Here is a 20,348-nt window from a genome sequence, read left to right on the forward strand (position 1 = left end):
AAGGTGATTAGCTGATGGTCTGTCCAGGGCATTGGTGTGTTGGTACAGTTGGATGTTTCTAGGATACTTTGAGAGTCGTGAAGACCAGGTCTAGTATATTATAAGAGGAGTGTGTGGGGGGAGTTGAATATTTAGATGAACTCTAGGTCAGATAGTGTAGTTGTGAAGTCAAGGGGTGTCTCAGTGAGTGTGAATTTGAAGTTTGCTGATGAAGGCGGTTAGTTCATAGGGTGTGTGGAGATCGGTAGATTAGTGTGAATATGAGAGTTTTTAAAAAAATCATGGTGTATGGAGAAGGTAAGGCCTTCTAGGGCAGGCAGGGTCATAGAGTCAATTAGCCTAACGTTTAAGTTGGATTTGATGATGGCTACGACTCCACCCCTTTCTTTTCTAAGCGGAAGCAAGCTAACGCTGAGCGTCGGAGCATTTACCATGCTGGCGTGCGCTAAAAACCTCTGGTGCAGCTTGATAAAAGGGGCCCCTATGTTTTACATCTGCATAATTGTGCCTTGCCAGACTGATGTGATGCCCATTTAAGGTTCCTTAAGTTCTTGATATATTTCAGCACTACCCCCATTAATCCAAATGGAAGAAACTTTGTACACTTTTAAACACAAATACAGTGCAACCTTGGTTTACAAGCATAATTTGTTCCAGAAGCATGCTCGTAAATCAAATTACTCGTATATCAAAGAGAGTTTCCCCATAGGAAGTAAGGGAAACTCGCTTGATATGTTTCCCGCCTCCCCCCAAGGCCAGCAGCGCTGCTCCACCCCCCCAAGAACCGGCATCATTCCCCCCCCCCCCCGCAAACAACATTCAATCTTACCCCCTTCTGGTTCTCGCTCTCTCTGAGATTCTCGGAGATCTCCGAGAATCTCGGAGAGAGCGAGAACCAGAAGGCCTTGAGCATACGCAGATGCTCAAGGCCCAGGCAAGAGGCAGGAACTTCTTTCACCGGCATGTCCTGAGGGCTGCGTGCCGGTGCCAGATGGGGGGTAAGATCGAATGCTGTTCGGGCAGGGGGTGCCGGTTCGCGGGGGGGGGGGGGAAGAGTGATGCCGGTTCTCGGGGGTGCTTGCAAATCAAGTCAATGCTCGGTTTGTGAGACAAGATTTCCAAGAATGTTTTGCTCCTCTTGCAAAACACTCGCAAAGCGAGGTTTGACTGTATCCAATCAGGTATAAAATAAAAATCAGAACAATGGAATCTTATATTTTAAATAATTTAAACAAAATTACTGTTACAGCTTCTCTAACAGTGTAAACTAACTTCTCTAGAATGGTACAATCCTCCAGGAAGCTCAAAATCCTTTTTGCACCATTGTTTTTTTAAAAGATAACTACTACAATTACTTATCTATAGCATTGCTAGATGTACATTAAACATGTAAGACAATCCCTGCTCAATAAGGATCCCAATCCCAACTTCTTTCTTTTTGAACATTCACTCCTAAAGTAATGCAAAATAAGTGCAATTTCTGAGAAACCCTTAGATCTGATGCAGGAATACTGGTAGACCCCCTTTCTTTCTCTATATGGCAATACAGTATATTCAGAAAGTAAGCATGAATGTCAAGGTCTGTGAGCCACTAAAGGATTTCCTTAGGAGGAAATCAAGTTGTGTGGTTCTACTATTTATTCTTTCATGGGAGGAATGCAGATTGCATCCATAGAACACCAAAAGTACAGAATGGAAAGCATATAATCAAACATTTTTAAAGAATAATGCGTTTACAAATATTTGTTTGATCAAGAACACTCTCCATTAACTTTTGTTCACACTTGTACGCAGCCCATTACTTAGAATAAAAACGATATTGTGAATGCATAATTATATGCCTCAAACAGGTCATCTTGAAGAAAAGGTCAAAAACATTTTTTCCATGTTTAGAACACAACTTCTCTTTAAAAAACAAACAAACAAAAAACCCCAGTGCTTTCAAAAGTAACAGGACTGTGGTTCTAGCAGCTTCAAAACCTTGCAAAGTTCAAATGAAGAAGGACGACGTGTAAAGTTAACTTCTTTATTTGCTGCGGGGGCGTTCAGAAAAAGAAGGCGTAGCTAAAACGGGAAACCCAGTCTGCAAAAACACTAATAATAATATAACGTTAGAGAAGGTTTTTAATCTGTGCCAAACTGAAACACGATTTCTTTTACAAACGTATAAAAAACACGGGATTTGTAACTAGAAGTTTGACAACTGACACAAAATGAGAGAAACTCGTTCAAAACAGCAACGAGCCCGGAGCATGCTAATGTATGTGTGTGCTCGCGTGACCCTTGCCAGAGCTCCCTCTCGCTCCGCCTCTCGCTGTTTCCCCCAGGAACGGAGCGTTCCACCAAGGGAGAAGGGGAAGACAAGGGGGACCACGTTCTATTTTTTCCCTCTTCTTTTTTTTCTGCATCCACGAAGTGGCCCTTCATAGCCTAACACGGAGTGGGGGGAGGGAAGAAGAGGGGGGGGGGGGAGATTCCTGTCTGCATCCCCAGCACTCGTCTCCGCTCTTTTCCACCACGTTTGGCCGCAGCAGCAGCAGTCTGGCAGCTGGTTGCTAGGATGACGTCATCGCTTCCGCCCAACTTCCTCTCCAGTCGCTGGTAGTGTGAGAATCCAACATGGAGTGAAGGAGATGGGGCTCGGACGGGGCCACCACCGAGTTGCTGTGGCGGTGCGCGGCTCCTGAAGGGGGAGGAGGGCGGCGAGCGCGAGAGGTCCGGACCGAGCTGCGGCCCTCTCCAGCCCCAGAGCACGGCCGAAGGAGGAAAAAATAAGGGGGAGCTAGCAGGAACAGGGGCCTGGGCGCTTCCAGCGCGCTCTCCCCCTCCCGTGCTCTCCTCCCTCTGTCTCTCCCTCCTCCCTTCCCTCTTTTTTTTTTTTTTTTTTCTCTCTCCCTCTGTCTGGGCTCCCCCGAAAAGTTGCTGCGCTGCATCGCAATGTGAAGAGAAAATGAAGCGCGCAGAGCCGCCCGCTGCTGGATATTACTTTTCCAGGTGAAAAGAGAAAATGAGCGAGGAAACTCAGCCAGAAGAGTAAGTGAGCCCGGCGACGTGTGTCTCCGCTCAGCGGATTTGTGCTGTGTGTGTCTTGACTGTGGCTCTTTCAGCAGCGAACCTGCCTTGTTTCGGTGGTAGGGAGGTAATTACTTTAGGGGAACTCGAGTTCTTTTTTTTCCTGCTGGATTTTATTTTATTTTTGCATTTTCTTTGTGTTTTTATATATGAGGGGAATGGGTGAGATTTTCGGTCTTGTTTACAGATTTTTTTTTTTTAGGAGAGGCGGGTGTTGAGAGTCCCTTTTCGATGGGGTTCTAATGTCCTCTCCCTCCCCCCGGTTAGTCTTTTATTGGTGGGAGAGGCGACGGGGCATGCACGAGCCGCTGCTGCTTGCCTAATCTGTGCAGCGCTGAGGTGGGGAAGCAAATGAAGCTGGAGACCGCAGTACGGGAAACTAGGGTACTCTTTGATTTGCACCCTTGATTTCTAGATGCATCGCTATGTACACTCGTAGAGAGAAGAGAGTTCACGCACAGACTCGCGGTCTCTCCTAGGTCTGCTGTTTTGTGAGTCCGGCCATATCCGCCATTTCTTCTTCTTTTTTTTTTTTTTTTTTCTCCTTTCTGCTGCATTTTCATTCATAAAAAAAAAAATAGCTTCGCTGAGGAGGAGGAGGAAGGGTGGTGGTGAGCGTACAGTAGTCGGCATCGGGCCTTGTGTGTTTGTTCAAGGGAAAGGGGCAATTGCGGCCGCCGAGCTCCAGTGCTTTGGATCCGGTGCACTGCCGGCCTCAGGCGCAGCTCACTTTCTCTTTCAGGGAGGAGGCGGGGTGGGGTTGGAAACGTGCCTTTTTCCTAAACCCTGAAGGGGAGGAAAAAAAAAAAATAAAGCGGTGAGTGGGTTGGGCCTCTGCGTACTCCGAGGGCAGGGACGGGTGTGTGTGGGATTCTCGGCCTTGGAATGGCCGGGCTTTATTTGTGAATAAAACAATCCCGTTATTGTCACATGATCCCCGGCCATTCATAAATACAGTAACCTTCAGACTCTTCCATTCAGCTCCTGGGCCACCTCCTGAGCTTGGGTAGGCAGGGAGGGAGAGCGCCGTGCGGCTGCCACGCTTAAGGCCCATCGTCTTCTGTATGGTGCAAGTGGGGCACCTAAAGACACAAACCGCTTAGGCCCAATACAAGAAAATGCAATTTAACATATATAGTACACATTTTAAAAATCGTTTAAATGTTTCAGAAACAAATCTGCAACAATGACATTTCGTTTTAGGAATATAAGGCCAAAAAACTATAGTATAGTTGTGATGAAGTATAAGGATCTATTGCGGTTGGAAATGGGCATGGTGGAGTCCAGCCGAGCGTTCTCCCCTTACCAGCCCTTGGATTGGTAGAACGTGGATGTTTGTGTTGGTTATATTAGATTATGATTGACTGTTTTTGTTGTATACTATTTTTGAGGAACAATAAAGATGTAGTATTTCTGATTTGGGGTAAAGTACTTTAACCACTTGTTAATGAACATCTAACAACAAGATGGAAATTCAGAATATGATTATTAATTTTTTTTATTTTTTTTTTTTACCAAACAGTAGAATTTGAGTATGCTTGGTTTCATTTTATAATGTGAAAGGGGGTTGATTTTTACTGGTGATTCTTCAGGTTAGGTCAGATTAAAACTTCTACATTTTGGATTCTGCACAAGGTTTTGGAAGGTTTGGTGACACTGTGACCAGAAGTAACAGTTCGGGTCATCCTGGAAAAAAGCTTGTCATATCCTGTGCAAAATTGTTTCCTTGTAGTAGACCTTTCATGAATAAAAATATAATACCTTTTGTTACTGTTTCAAATTTTGCAGAGAAAATGTCTGAAATAAGCTTTTCTAAATTCTTCACAATTTTAAGAATTATGCCATTTGAAAGGAAAAATGGGGGGAGGGGGTCTTTTGCAAACAATTTGCATATGTTATCTACAGCAAGGACCACAAGAATAAAATAGGCCTGTGACAGATAACGTGTCAGTCATTTGTAAAAGACCCCCATAATTCTCAAAAGCAGGTTGCTATAAAAACTTTACATGATCTGTTTAGCTTCACCTTGCATTTCAGTTTACTGCGATATGATTTATAGTTTTGCCAATTCCTGGTTTTCTTTATTCTTTTCTTAAAAAGGGCCATTTTATAACTGGCACCTGCATTTAGGAGCCCTGCATTATTTTTAGAAATACTGTAAGTTACATACATGTCTGTTGCATATAGGCACCTGAAGTTACACCAGGTCTAACTGATGTAACTGTGGGCACATAAGCCTTGCTGATAACTGGGTACACTAGTATTCTATAATGGACTCTGGACACTCACGCTGGGGTTTTACTAAATGGCGCTAGAGGTTTTTAGAGTGGGCCGGTGAGGTAAATGCTCTTACGCTCATAGAAGTTCTATGTGAGTTTGAGTATTTACTTCGCCGACCTGCACTAAAAATCTCTAGTGCCATCTAGGGCTCCTTAAGCGTGCGCTAAAATGCCGCACGCGCTAGCAGCTACCGCCTCCTTTTAAGCAGACGGTAGTTTTTTGGCTAGCGTGCGCTAATCCTGTGTGTGCGCTAAAAACAGTCCACCTTTATAAAAGGAGCCCTTAGTAAAAGGAGCTGTTAGATACCATTACAGAATAGACTGTCACAACTGGAGGCTCCCAGTAATAGTTGCCCCTTTATACCCGTGGAGGGGCATAATCGAAAGGGACATCTAAGTCCGTTTACGTCCATCTCGCAAGTCGTCCAAAGTTAAAAAGAGCCTAAGACACATTTTCGAAAGAGGTGTCCAACTGTTTTTTACTTTCGAAAATCATCTAATTATACGTCCTGCCGATCTGATCGTCCAAGCTACTAAATCGTCCATCTTTATACCACATTTCCGTCCAACTTTCCGTCCAAGTCCAAAATGCCTAGAACAAGCCCTGTTGGATGCGGGAGGGGTCTGCAAAGTGATGCATTGAACACCCAGGCATGCCACCTAAATAGTGGGGTACCTTACAGGGCACTGCTGTGAATTTCACAAAAAGGTGCCATGTCTTCTCCTCCCTACAGCTCCCTTATAGGTCACGGTGAGCCCCCCAAACCACCTCCAGCATCCCCTAGACCCACTTATTTACCACCCAAATAGCCCTTATGACTTCAGGAGCCTCTTATATGCCAGTAAAAAAAGGGTTTATACCCTCAATCTGTATTCTCCAATGTCATGTACCCTCCTGGAAATGTCCAGCTCTCTTCTTATGTAATCCGCTTTGAACCGCAAGGCACAAGCGGAATAAAAATCACTAATGTAATGTAATGTGTATAGGGGAGTGCACATGTTTAAGTATCAATGCAGTGATTACAGGGGCTTATGGGCATGGGACCTCTTCTCTATGGGTCCCTAACCCACCCTAAGATGACTTAAGCTGCCTCTGGGCTGGACGACTAGGCTTTCCTATGCCAGGAGGCCAGGTGATGATGGTCCGGAGGCTGAAATTTAAAGTTGTGAATACAATTTTTATGGGGGTGGGGGGGAGAGTTGGTGATCACTGGGGTAGTGTGTGGGGGTCTGTGTTATGTGTTTGAAGTGCTTATCTGGTGAGTTTAGGTGGGTTTTTGTGACTTAGACCATGCCACATGGTCTAAGTCACAAAAACCCACCTAAACTCACCAATCGTCCAAATTCTGTCTAAGCTCTGTTGTAAAACTTTCGGTTTTACATGCTGTACGACTAAATCTAAGCCGGCCCTTGTCCCGCCCAACTCCCGCCTTCGACACGCCTCCCGAAACGCCTCGTTGAGCGGCACTATGAAGGCCTAGGTCATTTTTAAATATGTCCAAAACCCGATTTATTATCGGCGCTTGGACGTTTTTGAGAAATGTTCGTCCAAGTGCCGACTTAGGCCGGTTTTTGGACGTTTTTCTCTTTCGATTATGAGCCCCATAGTCTGTCAAATACAGTGGAAAAAATGTGAGGTTTGCCAAAACAGTTATAACCAAAATGTGCAGGTTAGTATTGCAATTTTATATTTATGAAGGAAGAAGAATATTTAGCCTTTTTAAAATAATTCCATATTGGGATTTAAATTATTTAATGTTTTTACTTACTAAACTACATATTGATCCCACTTCAGAGCTAGATATGAGGTGATTCCTATGGAATGCTGAAAGTGCATTGATGCAATCAGTTCAGATAGATCCAAATGTGACTACATTCTATAAGTTTCTTTGCTAGAACAGTGTTACCTTGCATTAACTGATTAAATTTTAGTGAGGTTTAATACTATTTTTACATTGTGACAGTATATATACATATTTCTATAATGCAGTATAAGTACAAAGTTTTCTTTATCAGATTACTTAATTCTTGGCTCTAGCACTTGGATTAGTAAGTCATATTTCTCTTATAGTTCAATGTATTTCTTCCTTTCATGGTTTTTGTAGGTCATGATTGTGTGCATGTATTAAATCACCTGAAAACGATAGTAAAATTTCAAATGTTTGCCTGTTGGTGGCTGTGTTCTCTTTTTGGACATTCTTTTGTTCTAGTGTCGTTTTCTAGCATTGTTATTCTTCGTTTGTTTGGTATCAGATATCATATGACTACTGTATTTGCTTTTCTGATCAGGATTGGCACAACACCTCCCTGAGAAATTTAGATTAACAATTATAGGAGGGACAAAAAAGGAGAGATTTCCAGAAGGTATATCATCTCATCAGGAATTGAAAACAAAAGCCATCCTGATTTTTGTAAAGCATGTGATATTACATACACCCTTCCTTCCCTCCACTTACTGGCAATAATAAGTTAATTGATTATAACTGATATGCAGGGCTGTGGAGTCAGTAAAAAAACCCAGCTTCAAAATAAAAGCTTATATGGTAACTTTATAATTTTTTTATTATATCTTTGTCTTGTATCTAAAGTACTGGCAAATATAAGTTATGTTTACCAGTACCAAAAAAATGAAAGCCTAACTAATATCAGGAGTTGGGGTTAAATGTTTGGTGAACAGACTCTATAGCCCTGCTGATGTGGGGGCGGAGCCAGACCTGCAGTTGACATGACTTTAAAAGTTTAAATGGACCAAAAACTGAGAGAGAAAAGAATAGGACTAGAAACTTCAAAGGCAGACACAAAATAGGACAACCGTTAAGTACATCTGGCCCAAAGTAACAGGGATTCACGTTTCTTCAGGTTCTTATTTCATTCCTAAAGAGATTTAATGTTTAATGCTTTTAAAAGCTTCTACTAATGAGTTTGCCCATCATTACAAATCTAAGAAAATTGAAATGTTGGTCAGAATCATACGGTCTTGGACATAAAGGAAAAGATGAATAAAAATAGTTGAAAGAAAAATGAGAGCAGGGATTACAATAAAGTGAAAGTGTAAAGTAAATAATAGAAACTTGATAAATTTAGCTAGCACTGTCACTTTATAAATTGTTCTATTCATGGAACTCTTAAAATAATTACTGCCTACTAGTGGCTCTCTGCGCTAAAAACTGCTAGTGCATGTTAATAGAAGAGGGGGTAAGTTGTAGAACTTTTATATACAGTACAATCTGATGTGGTGTATTTAAATTCCAGCTATTAAAAAAGAATGTATTTGCACTCTTCAATAACTGCTCTCATTGATTTTTCTACAGTGCTTGTGTGTCACATTTTAGGGCATTGTGAAGTCTTGATTTGCAATGGGAGCCCATATGCTGGCTATCTTAGAATCTCACTGTGAAGTTGGAGACTGCCCATTTTTCAGGCATTGTGTTCTGCTATAAACTATACAGTCCCCTTTGTTCTAAGGCTAGATATTTCAGCTCTATGAGTGCTCTATAAAATCAACCCATGACCAAATTACGAGGGACAGCCCGATGAAACTTTATCGTGAAGCAGCCTTCTGTGTATGCTTCCCTTCTGTCTGGCCATTATGCCCAACTGAGTATATATAAACTTTGGATCAAGTTCCATGTCCATTTATGTAATCTAGGAAATGTTACATAAGTATTACAGAAATTCAGACATGTTTATGAGGGTGAAATTCAGACCTGGCAAGTAAAAGGTAAGAGAGTGCATATTTTGTATGCTTAGGCCCCCCCCCCCCCCCCGTTAATTATATCAGTCCAATACAACTAGTTTCTATTATTGCACAAATTCACAAGCTAATTTTTTTCTTTGTGCTATTCTATCTCATGTTTTTACACAGAACATAATGTGTTTTTAAAAACTTCTATGAAGTACACTGCACCGCAAAATTTAAATAGATTGGGCTAAAATTTGAAATGGGAGAAGATGAGTATTTTTCAGATTAGACTTGGAGAGAATGAAGAGAATGATACACAGAGAGATTAATGGGTCATTCCAGGCATTGGATACAGGAATCGAAATCTCTGCCACTGAGGCTGATATGTTTTATGACAGTAAAAATGTTGGGTTTGGACAATGAGCCTGGAAAAGTGACAGACTAAATCAAGGTCAGAAAGGTAAGGAAAGGAGAAAGTTCATAGAGGATCTTGGAAAATAAGTGTGAGGTTTATTTTTTTTCAGTTGACATGGGGGTTAGTGGAATTGGAATTGGTTTAGGATGATCTGTTTCATTGGGTATGTTGCCCATCCAAAGAGAAATTTGAGGCCTAAAAGAATTGCCATTCTGTCCTTTCTGGACAGTAGCTTATCCAAGTAGAGTAAGAATGGCGCAAACAGATATAAAGCATTATAACCTCAAAACAAAACTTGGGACACAGTGGGGGGGGAGGGAGGGGGATCATGAATCTTGGGGCATAGGATGGAAGAATGGAGTGAGGAAAAGAGATGCTGAAGTGGGGGAAGGGACTAGAAAGGGAGAATTTGTTGGGCATTGGTGTACTGAGTGAGAGGGGAAAGAGATGATGCACATGGGAAATGAAGAAAGAGGAGAATTGTTAGGTTTAGGGAGGGAGAGAGAGAATTATTGGACATGGTGGTGGGAGAGGAGTGAGAATAAAAGAGGAGAGGGGAAGTGTGGGGAAGAGAGGTGAGAGGGAGAAATGTTGGATGTGATGGTAGAGAGGGAAAAGTGGGACATATGGAAAGAGATGCAAGAGGGACCTCAATGAGGTGGAGAAAGTGGGAAGAACGCAGGAGTTTCGTCAGCCGTAAGCCTGAAGTCATTAGTGCCATTGTATAGATCCATGGTGAGGCCCCACCTGGAATACTATGTGCAATTCTGGAGGCCGCATTACCGTAAGGATGTGCTGAGACTGGAGTCGGTCCAGAGAATGGCCACCCGGATGGTCTCGGGACTTAAGGATCTCCCGTACGAGGAACGACTGGATAAGTTGCAGCTGTACTCACTCGAGGAACGCAGAGAGAGGGGTGACATGATCGAGACATTCAAGTATCTCACGGGCCGCATCGAGGTGGAAGAAGATATCTTCTTTTTCAAGGGTCCCGCGGCAACAAGGGGGCATCCGTGAAAATCAGGGGCGGGAAACTGCACGGGGACATCAGGAAATTCTTTTTCACTGAAAGGGTGGTTGATCGCTGGAATAGTCTTCCACTTCAGGTGATTGAGGCCAGCAGCGTGCCTGATTTTAAGGCCAAATGGGATAGATACTTGGGATCTATTCACAGAGAAAGGTAGGGGAGGGTCATTGGGGTGGGCAGACTAGATGGGCCGTGGCCCTTATCTGCCGTCTATTTCTATGTTTCTATGAATACCAGGATCAGACTTTGGGAGGGGGGGAAAAAGTTTTCCACAATGTTCTGCTAGTCCAGAGAGATTTGTGCTCTTCTTCCTCCTGCAAAACTGGCATCCCTACCCAATGCTCTTTCAAACTATCTAGGCCAAATACAAAAATACAGATTATCACATGATCCGAGTTAAATGTAAATTTGACCTAAGAACAGTTTTAAAAACATAACTTGATCTTAACCTGGGGACTGCCTATAATTATATTAAAACCGCTCTTCCCTTCCCCCTACCACTTGTATGCAGAGGAACACTAGAAGGGTTAAAATGCCATGGTTTGGTTTTTTTTTTTTTTTTTTACAAACGTCTTTATTAGTTTATTAGCCATGGGAATGCAAGTATTGCACATGTCCCATGCACTTTAAGCTTATTTGTTTTTAAAAGAGCAATCCAAAAGGGCTGCACTTTTGCATTTAGAAAATATACATTATATACTCAAATATAAACTGAGATTTTTGGACCAAAAAATGGGGGGTCTCACTTTATATTCGTGTCAGCACTGATCTGCTCCCCTCCTGAACCTGTAGTTGGCCTTTGATAAGACCTGGTGGGTCGGGACAGAAGTGATCCCTCCTGCCTCCTGCCCCGGCCAACTTTTAAACAACTGTTATGTCCCTCCTGACCCTCTGCATATCTGTTAAGTCCATGGTGGTCCAGCAGTGAACAGCAGCAGGAGCAACCTTCCTTCGCTCCTGTCTGTGCAGAGCCGCTAGTTAATTGGCTGCTGTTAGTTCTTGCAGGATCGCAAGGTTCTAAAGGTTGGGAGAAATGGAAGTGTTCTAATCTCAGCAGGAAGTTCATTAGAACATATGCAAAAGTTCAAGAAATATAACCCAGAAATTTTATTATTTCCTTCTCTTAAAAGAATAAAATATCTGGATTATATTTCTCAATCTTTTGCATGCGTTCTTGTTTTACTGAGGATTTGAATTATGTTACAATGACTTTATTAGATCCACTAATTAGATCTGAACCTTTTATTTCATCAAGTATCTTTATGTAAACCGAGTTGAGCTTCTAATTTAGAAGATGACCCGGAATATAAATCCAAGGATTAGATTAGAAGTCCGTCAAAAAGACTGAGCAGGCTTTTGAGGCTGATTGAGATTTCTGAGGGCGCTGTTTTGCTTTTTTCTAATGTGGTCTAGGAAGAGCAGCTGCTTTTGAAGAAAAACACCTTTAAAAAAATTATTTATTTGCATTTCAAAATAAATTTACAAGAATCCACTTGTTACAGTAATACAAAGCATAACGCTTTTGGGGAATAATATGATTTACAAAAAAAAAGAACATTTCAATATGAAGCAATCAAAAGAAATTTTTTTTTTTTTAAACTTAAATCATATTAAAAATTAACACAATTTCTCTTCCTTAGACCCCAATTATATCTTGGGAGAGACAAGAAATAAGATAAGGGGATCTATTTATAAACTCAAACTTTTAAAGGAAAAGGCTTAATGTAAATCATTCCGGCTTATTAATTATTACAGCCCATATTCATATTTTCATTAATTTTTTTCATATCCAAAAAATTTTGAAGCTAGTCTGGTATAGAAAACACATATTTGATTTTACACTTACAAGGAAATCTTAACAGGAAAGCAGCCCCCATTGTCACTACTTCTTCACGCATGGCTAATAATAATTTTCTGTGGTCTTGGGTTGCTTTGGTAATATCTGGGAAAATCCAGATCTTCTTTCCCATGAATAATCTTTGGGGAGAGCGAAAAAAAGCTTTCATTATTGAGTTCAGGTCCTGTTCAAAGACCAATGAAACAATTAGAGTTCCTCTAAATTCGATCTTCTCACTTGAATTCTCCAATATGTCTGTTAGATTATTAATGTCAATTTGTTGTGCTACTTGTTGTTTAGCTTGCAAAACCTCTTTCTTCTTCAGTAAATAGTAAATTTTATTAATTGGAGGTACCATTTCAGAGGAAAATTTCTAAATTTCCATTAAATATTTCTTAAACAAATCCAGTGGTGTCGATAACACTGAATTGGGGAAATTCAATATACAGAGATTCAACCTCCGATTAAAATTCTCCAATTGTTCAACTTTCCTTTGAAAAAGGACTCTGTCTTTGACTGCAGTGGCTGAAACATTTTGCAAAGCAGAAACTTTCTTACTTATTTGGTCAAACTTAGAGTACGATGCCATTTTAATATTCTGAACTGAAGCAGACAAATCGTCAAGTTTACACTCAAGCTTAGTCATTTCACTAGTTGTTACTGCAGCTTCTAACTTTTGGAGTAATTTTCAGATATTTGCCAAAGTTGCCAGCGAGGAGTCGGCTCCTTCAGCTCCTCTACTTGTTGTAGACTTGGCTTCACAGGCAGCGTGGGTCCCCCCTCCCTCCGGTCTGCGTTGAACACGTTGGATCCTCAGCATTCCTTCCTTCAATGCTGTCCTGAGCCGGGTTGGACGGTGATTGGGCTTCTGGGGGAAATAACGATGTCTCAAACCCTAAGGCTCCAATGGCTTCTTCCACCGGAGCAGCCGCAGGAAAACTCTCCCCCTCTCATTACAGCCAGTGAGCTCGTCAGGAACCGATCCATCGGTGTTTGTCCAGGTATAGGGGGATCCATCCAGACAACCCTCTTGCATTTGCTATGGGGCATATCAAAATGTTTCCTCAACAAAAGAGAAAAAGTCCACAACTCTGTAGTCAGATAAAATCCGACCTTGAAACTACAAGGTAAGACGGAGCTCTGGTTTATGGCTGCTTTCACGCTGCCGCCAGAAAAATACCTTTGATATGAAGAAGGCCTTAAAAGATTTAGAAGTTGAAGGTTTAGGCTTGGATTTAACCAAAACATCCCAATGTTTCTCATGATCGGTAAGCTTTTGTATGGCATTTTCAATAGAGTTGCCAAACAGCTCATCTCCCAAATAGGGAATATTGGCTAATCTGTCCTGCATTGCAACTGACATAGTTGATGCTCTGGAAGATAATTCAAATGCATCATAAGCAGATCTTGCTATGTATCTTCTAGCTAGGGCAAGGGTGCGAGAGATATGATGAAATTCCTGCAAATGTTGTGGAGAAATGTATCTCTTAGAAGAAGGCAACTTCTTAACAAGGTGCTTTATATGGCAGGAAATATAGAAATTACTCTATTTGCTAGCATGTAATTTTGGGACAGGTGCCGCCCCAATTTGTCCATAGTGCAGCCTTCACACCCTGGTGGCACTGAAGCATAGATTTTCGATGGAGTAGATTTTTTCAAAGTCGACTCTACCACTAGAGACTGGTGCTGTAGCTGTGGTTTGCCACATGTTAGAATATCTGCCTGCTGTCCCTGGATAACACCTGTTATGTAAGTAACTGTGCTTTTGCTACAGTTCTTCAGTGGCAATGCTTTAGTTATCCAATGTGGTTATCTTTTTATTTCTCGTTTTTCATTATTACTGGGCAGGTATGACAATATTTGGCAAAACACAAACTCTAAATCTGCATTATTTTCACTAAAATTAAATTTTTGCATATGTGTATATATTATATATGAATACATACATACTTACATACTGTTTTGTAGTCATTTGAAAAGCATTACATATTGTTGGGCAAGTACAACATTCTACAGCAGAATGTCAGCCTCGGCCATCCTGAATGGGTTGCACTCAGACATGGTTGGCTGGTAGAGTGGTATTTCCTTCATAGCAGCTGTAGAAATATTTTGAGGCAATGTGTTTTTATGGGGGCTTTTGGAAGGGGGGGGGGGTACTTGTGGGAGCTGAGCAAAAGCTGCAGGGCTGCAGCTCTGGAGAGAGTTCCTTTTACCACTTTGTTGGAGCACTGTTCTGTCAGCACAGAAGCAGCAATAGTAAGATGTTGCTTAAAAAGTGCAGCTCTGAATATGAGAGAGGTTAGTAGGACCATGCCAGTTGTGAGCATCCCAATCTTTATTTCTCCTCTTCTCATACACCAAACCCCAGCAATTTAATCTGCATTCTTTCCTGACCCACTGTTCGTTTGCACCCTCCACTTTCAATTCCCCCTCCTAGAATCTTAATTTCTTTGTGCATAAATTCCCCCCTCACTCCCAGATTTTTATTGACCCTTTTTTTTTTTTTTTAAATTTCACCTGTCTCCTACTGCCTTGCATTTTTCCTGTATTCCAAAATCTCATATAAAGAAACAGTATCTCCAATATTTCTTCCTTCCCCAAAATGGAGGACTTATAGAACCAAACATTAGCACTGGATGTTTAAAAAAAAAAAGAAAGACTCCTGAGAATAGCCCTATTGAACACCATACCCTGGAAATGTATAGTCCTTTAGATCTGTGTCCTGAATGTTTTATTCCAGTACTATCCTCATGCATAGGTAATATCAGTGTCCGTGTGAGGGCAAAGTAGCTTCCTCGTATCCTTTCTCTTGTGTTGTCGCTGCCTTCTTCCATATTCCTCTTCCCAGTTACTATCATTATATTGTTAACACACAGACCCTCTGAGCCCTTTCTGCCTTCACTTGTTCTCTCAATCTGCTTCTCTTTTATTGCATCACTATCTACTGATACATGGAAGGTCCTAGATCCTTTCCCCTTTATTTTTTATTTTTTTTCAATAGTCTCCACTTTTCCTGAAGTCATCTTGTGCTCTTTCACATATTTTGCTTCACCACCACAGGAGATGTCATTTCTGTACACCATTCTCTAGCATCCATCAGCTTTGCTGGGAGCCAAATTCCAGCCTATAACCCACTCTTTTGGAAGAACTCCCAGTATTTCATTAACTTTCTGCTTCCTCCCAGATTCTGTTGCATAATAAGAGTGAATGCTGATTTTGTTCTGAAACATCACAAATCCAGCTTTCCTAGCTTCCTGCAGAGTGCTTCACTTTTTTATACTGCAACTGCTTACCAATGATTGACGGCACTAGGCATTTCTGGTCTGAGCTACAATTCCAAATAAGTCCCATTTCATAGGAGAGTCTGGAAAGCACCCCTTCAACAAATCTCTCGGAAGGACTTAGGCACTTGGCCCTTCAGCATCCTATGCAACTCTAAACCTGAGATTTGCTCTGCAGCTTCTTCGTTCTTGATCTTCTAGCTTTCCTCTCAGCCACTTTATCTATTTCTACAACAACTGGACCTTTACCCCCCTACTGTTATTGTTCCTGTGCCTGAAGTGTTGCAATCTATTGCTCAGCTTCATAAACCTCGCTATAAGACCTGCTTTACCAGAATATGGTGATATAGTAAATCTCAGTAAATAAGACCTTCTAATTGCTCTTACTGCTTATTGATGATCTGTAGGATTTTTTTTTTTTCTCTCTCTCTCTCTCTGATTTCATAGACAGCCAAGTTTAGGGCTTCCTCTGGAGTACTGATGCCATTGTCTTTATTGCTACCAGTAGCGAATACTAAACTTCACGTCCTTTTCACTTTTTCTGTTAATTTTCCCAGCATACGTCTCCCAAACTGTATTATTTTGATTTTCCAGTCATTACATTTTACATACTTGGTGTGCTTTGTCAAATCTGGACACAACAGGGCTTGGATTTAGGTGTAAAGAGAAGAAGCAGGCTCCCAAGCCTTTCTTATATCCAGCCGAAGGAATATATTATCCTAGGACAAGCAAGCAGCATATTCTCACACATGGGTGATGTCATCATAGAGTCTGGTAAGAAACAGTGCAAAAGTGTACTGTCACTTTAAAACACTGAAAAGTCTTGAGATTGGACATATCATGCATGCGCCAGTGCCTTCCCATCCGATCATAGCTCGTGGAACCATCAGTTCAAAGTTTTCTGTGGAGCTGAGAATCTGTGGTTTTTGGGGGAGTTTCTCAAAGCATGTAAAACTTTGGTATTTCAGTGCCTTCCCTGTCGTGTTTATTTTATTCTTATATCTTTCCGTTTTGAATTTTTTTCATTTTTGAACAATTTTTTTGTTTGGGGCATTTGGGCTTACCTCAACCTGATTTCAGGCTGGGTGTATTGAGCCAGATCAGGGAACTGGTACAGAGGGAATTTGCTGAGATGCTAAAGTTGCACAATGTGGATGTACATGTTACAATGCATCCACCTTTAGTTCAGTTCGAGCAATGCTGTAATGTTAGATTGAGAGCTTGATCTTGGACTCCTCACCACTGACACTCGATGTGGAAAAGACCAACGTCTTCGAGGGAGCATAGTTCTCCCATTCAAGACGTTCATTGGGATGAAACTGACTTCATTCTAGGAGTACTTCTCAACATTCTCCTTGACATTGTCCTCATTGTTTGATATCTCCCAGACATGACATAGAGGAATATGATTCTGACCTTTCTCAGTGCTCCTTCTCTGACTATCCAGAGCTGTCTGCAGAGGAAATTTATGGGACCACCTCAGACTCATCACCTGAGAGCCTCTCTTTCACAAAATTTGTAAGACAGATGGGACAAGCTCAGCCTTTCAAATTGGAGTCAGAACCAAGAGCAGAATTAATGGATGCTTTAGTCTACAAGGAGTGACCAATTGACTGTTTGAAATGTCCCTTTCATAATTTGATGAAAGATACCATTACTAGTACTAGTTGCTCCTCTCAAATTAAACACCTTATACAGAATACAATCTTGTCCAGGTTTCGACAGACCTCAGCTACAGCATCAATTCTTCCTTGTAAAGTCTGCATTCAAAAAAGTAAACAGTTCAAGAACCTATGCTAGTACTCCATCTGACAGAGAAGGTAGAACCCTACACATGTTTGGATGCAGAGTTTTTCAAAGTGCCATGTTGTCTAGAAGAATGTTAAGTTCAAGTAAAATGTCATATGAAAGTTTTATAAATCTCTCATTCAGAAACTTTCTAAGAGCAGCACCTACCTGAAGAACATCTGGATTCATTTACATAACTAACAATCTTCTTGAAACCAGAAAAATACATAGATAGCATAGTCTGTATTTGATGCTTTTGATGTGACCTCAAGAACATTAGCAGTGTCCATAGACACATGTCAACAAGCATGGCTTAGAGCAGTGGTTCCCAACCCTGTCCTGGAGGAACACCAGGCCAATTGGGTTTTCAGGCTAGCCCTAATGAATATGCATGAAGCAAATTTGCATGCCTATCACTTCCATCATATGCAAATCTCTCTCATACATATTCATTAGGGCTAGCCTGAAAACCCGATTGGCCTGGTGTTCCTCCAGGACAGGGTTGGGAATCACTGGCTTAGAGTATCTGACCTTGAGCAAATGTCTGGGAGGATTTAGCTAACATTCCATGTCTGGGAGATGACTTATTTGGAGACAAGCTAGAGGAGGCTACCCAAAAGATCAAGAGGTTGAAGACTCAATGGCCACATTATCGTCTACAAAGTCCTCTAGACCACGAACATCTGCTTACAATTTTAAAAGCTCCACTTGCTACAACAAAAGTAGATATCCATCCACATCTCTTGATCTCCTCCTCAAAGACGACCAAGGCAGTCACAAACCCAGCAAAAATCTCAAGTCTTTTTGACTGCACTCTAGAGAGCCTAGCCAACGTTCCACAACCTCTTCTCTAGACTCCTTACTATAGGTGGTTGTCTCACCCATTTTTTAGCAACGCTGGTCGCTAATTACAACTGATCATTGGGTCCTTCAGGTAGTGAGACAGGACTATGCCTTTCATTTACAGAGAGTCTTTCAACTCCCATCAAACTGCCCTCCTTCAAGAGCTCTCAGCCCTCCTTCAGCTCAGTGCCACCGAACAAGTTTTTCTGCAGGAGAGGAACCGATGTTTGTACTTGAAGTATTTCCTCATACCCAAAACAACTGGAGGTCTCCGTCCAATTCTGAACTTAACAAATACTTGGTGAAGAAAAAGCTTCACATGGTCTCTCTGAGAACCCTATTACCACTGTTAGAGAAGAACAACTGGCTCTGCTCTCGAGATCTCAAAGGAGCCTACACTCGCATTTCCATACTCTCAGCCCACAGATATTTTCACTTTTGAGTGTGAACATGCCATTTCCAGTACAAAGTACTTCCATTTGGATTGGCATCAGCACCCAGCTAGTCACAAAATGCTTAGTAGTGGCTGCAATCCTCCGCTCTTATGGTTTCCATGTGTTCCCTTATTTAGATGACTGGTTGATCAAGGCCTCAAGCTCACCAGGCCATGAACTCAACAGTGTATCTATTAGGACTTCTTGGATTTGCAGTCAATTGCCAGAAATCCATAACCCACTCAAATTCTAGAGTTCATTGGAGCACTTCTTGACATAACTCAAGCTTCTGTCTTTCTACCACAACAGAGACTCAGTATTGATTCAAATCTGTCAAAAGGTCTCCACCGTTCTTTGCTTCACAGCATGTCAAATGATGCATCTCCTAGGTAACATAGCATCTGCAGTTCGTGTAATTCATTTTGCTCATCTACATCTCAGAGTCCCTCAGTTGACACACTCAACTCAAGTGGTCTCAATCCACCAATATGCTATCCCAATGATTACAAGTGACATCAACACTTTATCAGTCCCTTTAATGGTGATTATCACTTGAGTTATATCTGACCAATCTGTCTAGGGGCCTTCTCTTCCACACTTTGGCACATCAAAAGATATTGACTATTAATGCTTCTGTGCCTGGTTAAGGAGCCCACCATGATGGACTTCATATTCGGGGCAGCTGGAATCCTCAAGAGAAAACTCTCCATATGAGTCTTCTTAAGCTTCATGCAATTCACAATACTCTGTGCACGTTCTAAAATCTCCTCAGTCAAGTAGTCCTCATCCGCATAGAAGTCATGTACTACATGAACAAATAAAGAAACAGTGTCTCTCCCACTTTGCCAAGCAGCGATCAGAATTTGGTCTTGGGCAATTCCTCATAACATATGCACATTGACAAGAATTCAGAATCATAGTTACCAGATGCTAGGGGTTAGCGCCCAAGAAAAAGATCTGGGTATTAGAGAATGACACGGTGGCTGTTACCCACAGTAAGCCATGGGTGACCACAGGTAACCCACCGAAACGGTGGGGGAGAAAACAGTGTTCATCGCGGCTACGAGGACAAGGCCATTCACTGCCCTGTGGAGCAGTGAATGGCCTTGTCTCCGCAGTTAAAGGAGGGAATTAGCATGGTCACCTATTGCACTCCCTCCCTCCCTACTGATAGCTGCCGCCACCCGATTGCTGCTGCCACCCAAGCATCTCCCTCCCTACTGATCGCTGCTGCCCGATCACCGCTGCTGCCGCATGAGCATCTCCCTCCCTGCCCGTTATCTTTGCGGCAGGCAATTTCTAAATTTGCTTCCTACGAGCAGCTGGAGCGTTGAAATCACATGTGGCTGCCTTAAAGGTCATCTCTGACGCAACCGGAAGTTGCATCAGAGATGACCTTTCCTAAGCCACATGCGACTTCAACGCACCAGCTACTCGTAGGAAGCAAATTTAGAAATTGCCTGCTGTGAAGGTAAGGGGCAGGGAGGGAGAAAGGAAGGAAAGGTGGGGTGGAGAAGAACAGACGCTTAAGGGACCTGGGGAAGGTGGGATGGGGAGGAACAGATGCTGAAGGGAACTGGGGAAGGTGGGGTGGAGAGGAACAGACACTGAAGGGAAATGGGGAAGAGAGAGATTCCAGGACTATGGGGGAACGGAGGGAAGAAGATGGGTGCCAGACCAATTGGGGGGG

At 42.0% G+C, this 20,348-nt stretch overlaps 1 protein-coding gene across 2 annotated transcripts in view; it reads left to right on the top strand.

The window, feature by feature from the left end:
- The window catches only part of SPRED2 (sprouty related EVH1 domain containing 2), a 422,525-nt gene that overhangs the window by 109,912 nt on the left and 292,265 nt on the right, over positions 1-20,348 (top strand). The window contains exon 1 of one of the 2 annotated variants that reach the window (XM_033937522.1): positions 2,500-3,033. The exons of the other annotated variant lie outside the window; for it this stretch is intronic. Coding sequence (XP_033793413.1) covers positions 3,008-3,033 — 26 coding nt within the window. The 5' untranslated portion in view covers positions 2,500-3,007. Of the gene's footprint in view, positions 1-2,499; positions 3,034-20,348 lie in introns of those variants that run through there. 2 annotated transcript variants of the gene reach the window in all.

Source organism: Geotrypetes seraphini, chromosome 3, assembly GCF_902459505.1.
Source record: "Geotrypetes seraphini chromosome 3, aGeoSer1.1, whole genome shotgun sequence".
NCBI lineage: Eukaryota > Metazoa > Chordata > Amphibia > Gymnophiona > Dermophiidae > Geotrypetes > Geotrypetes seraphini.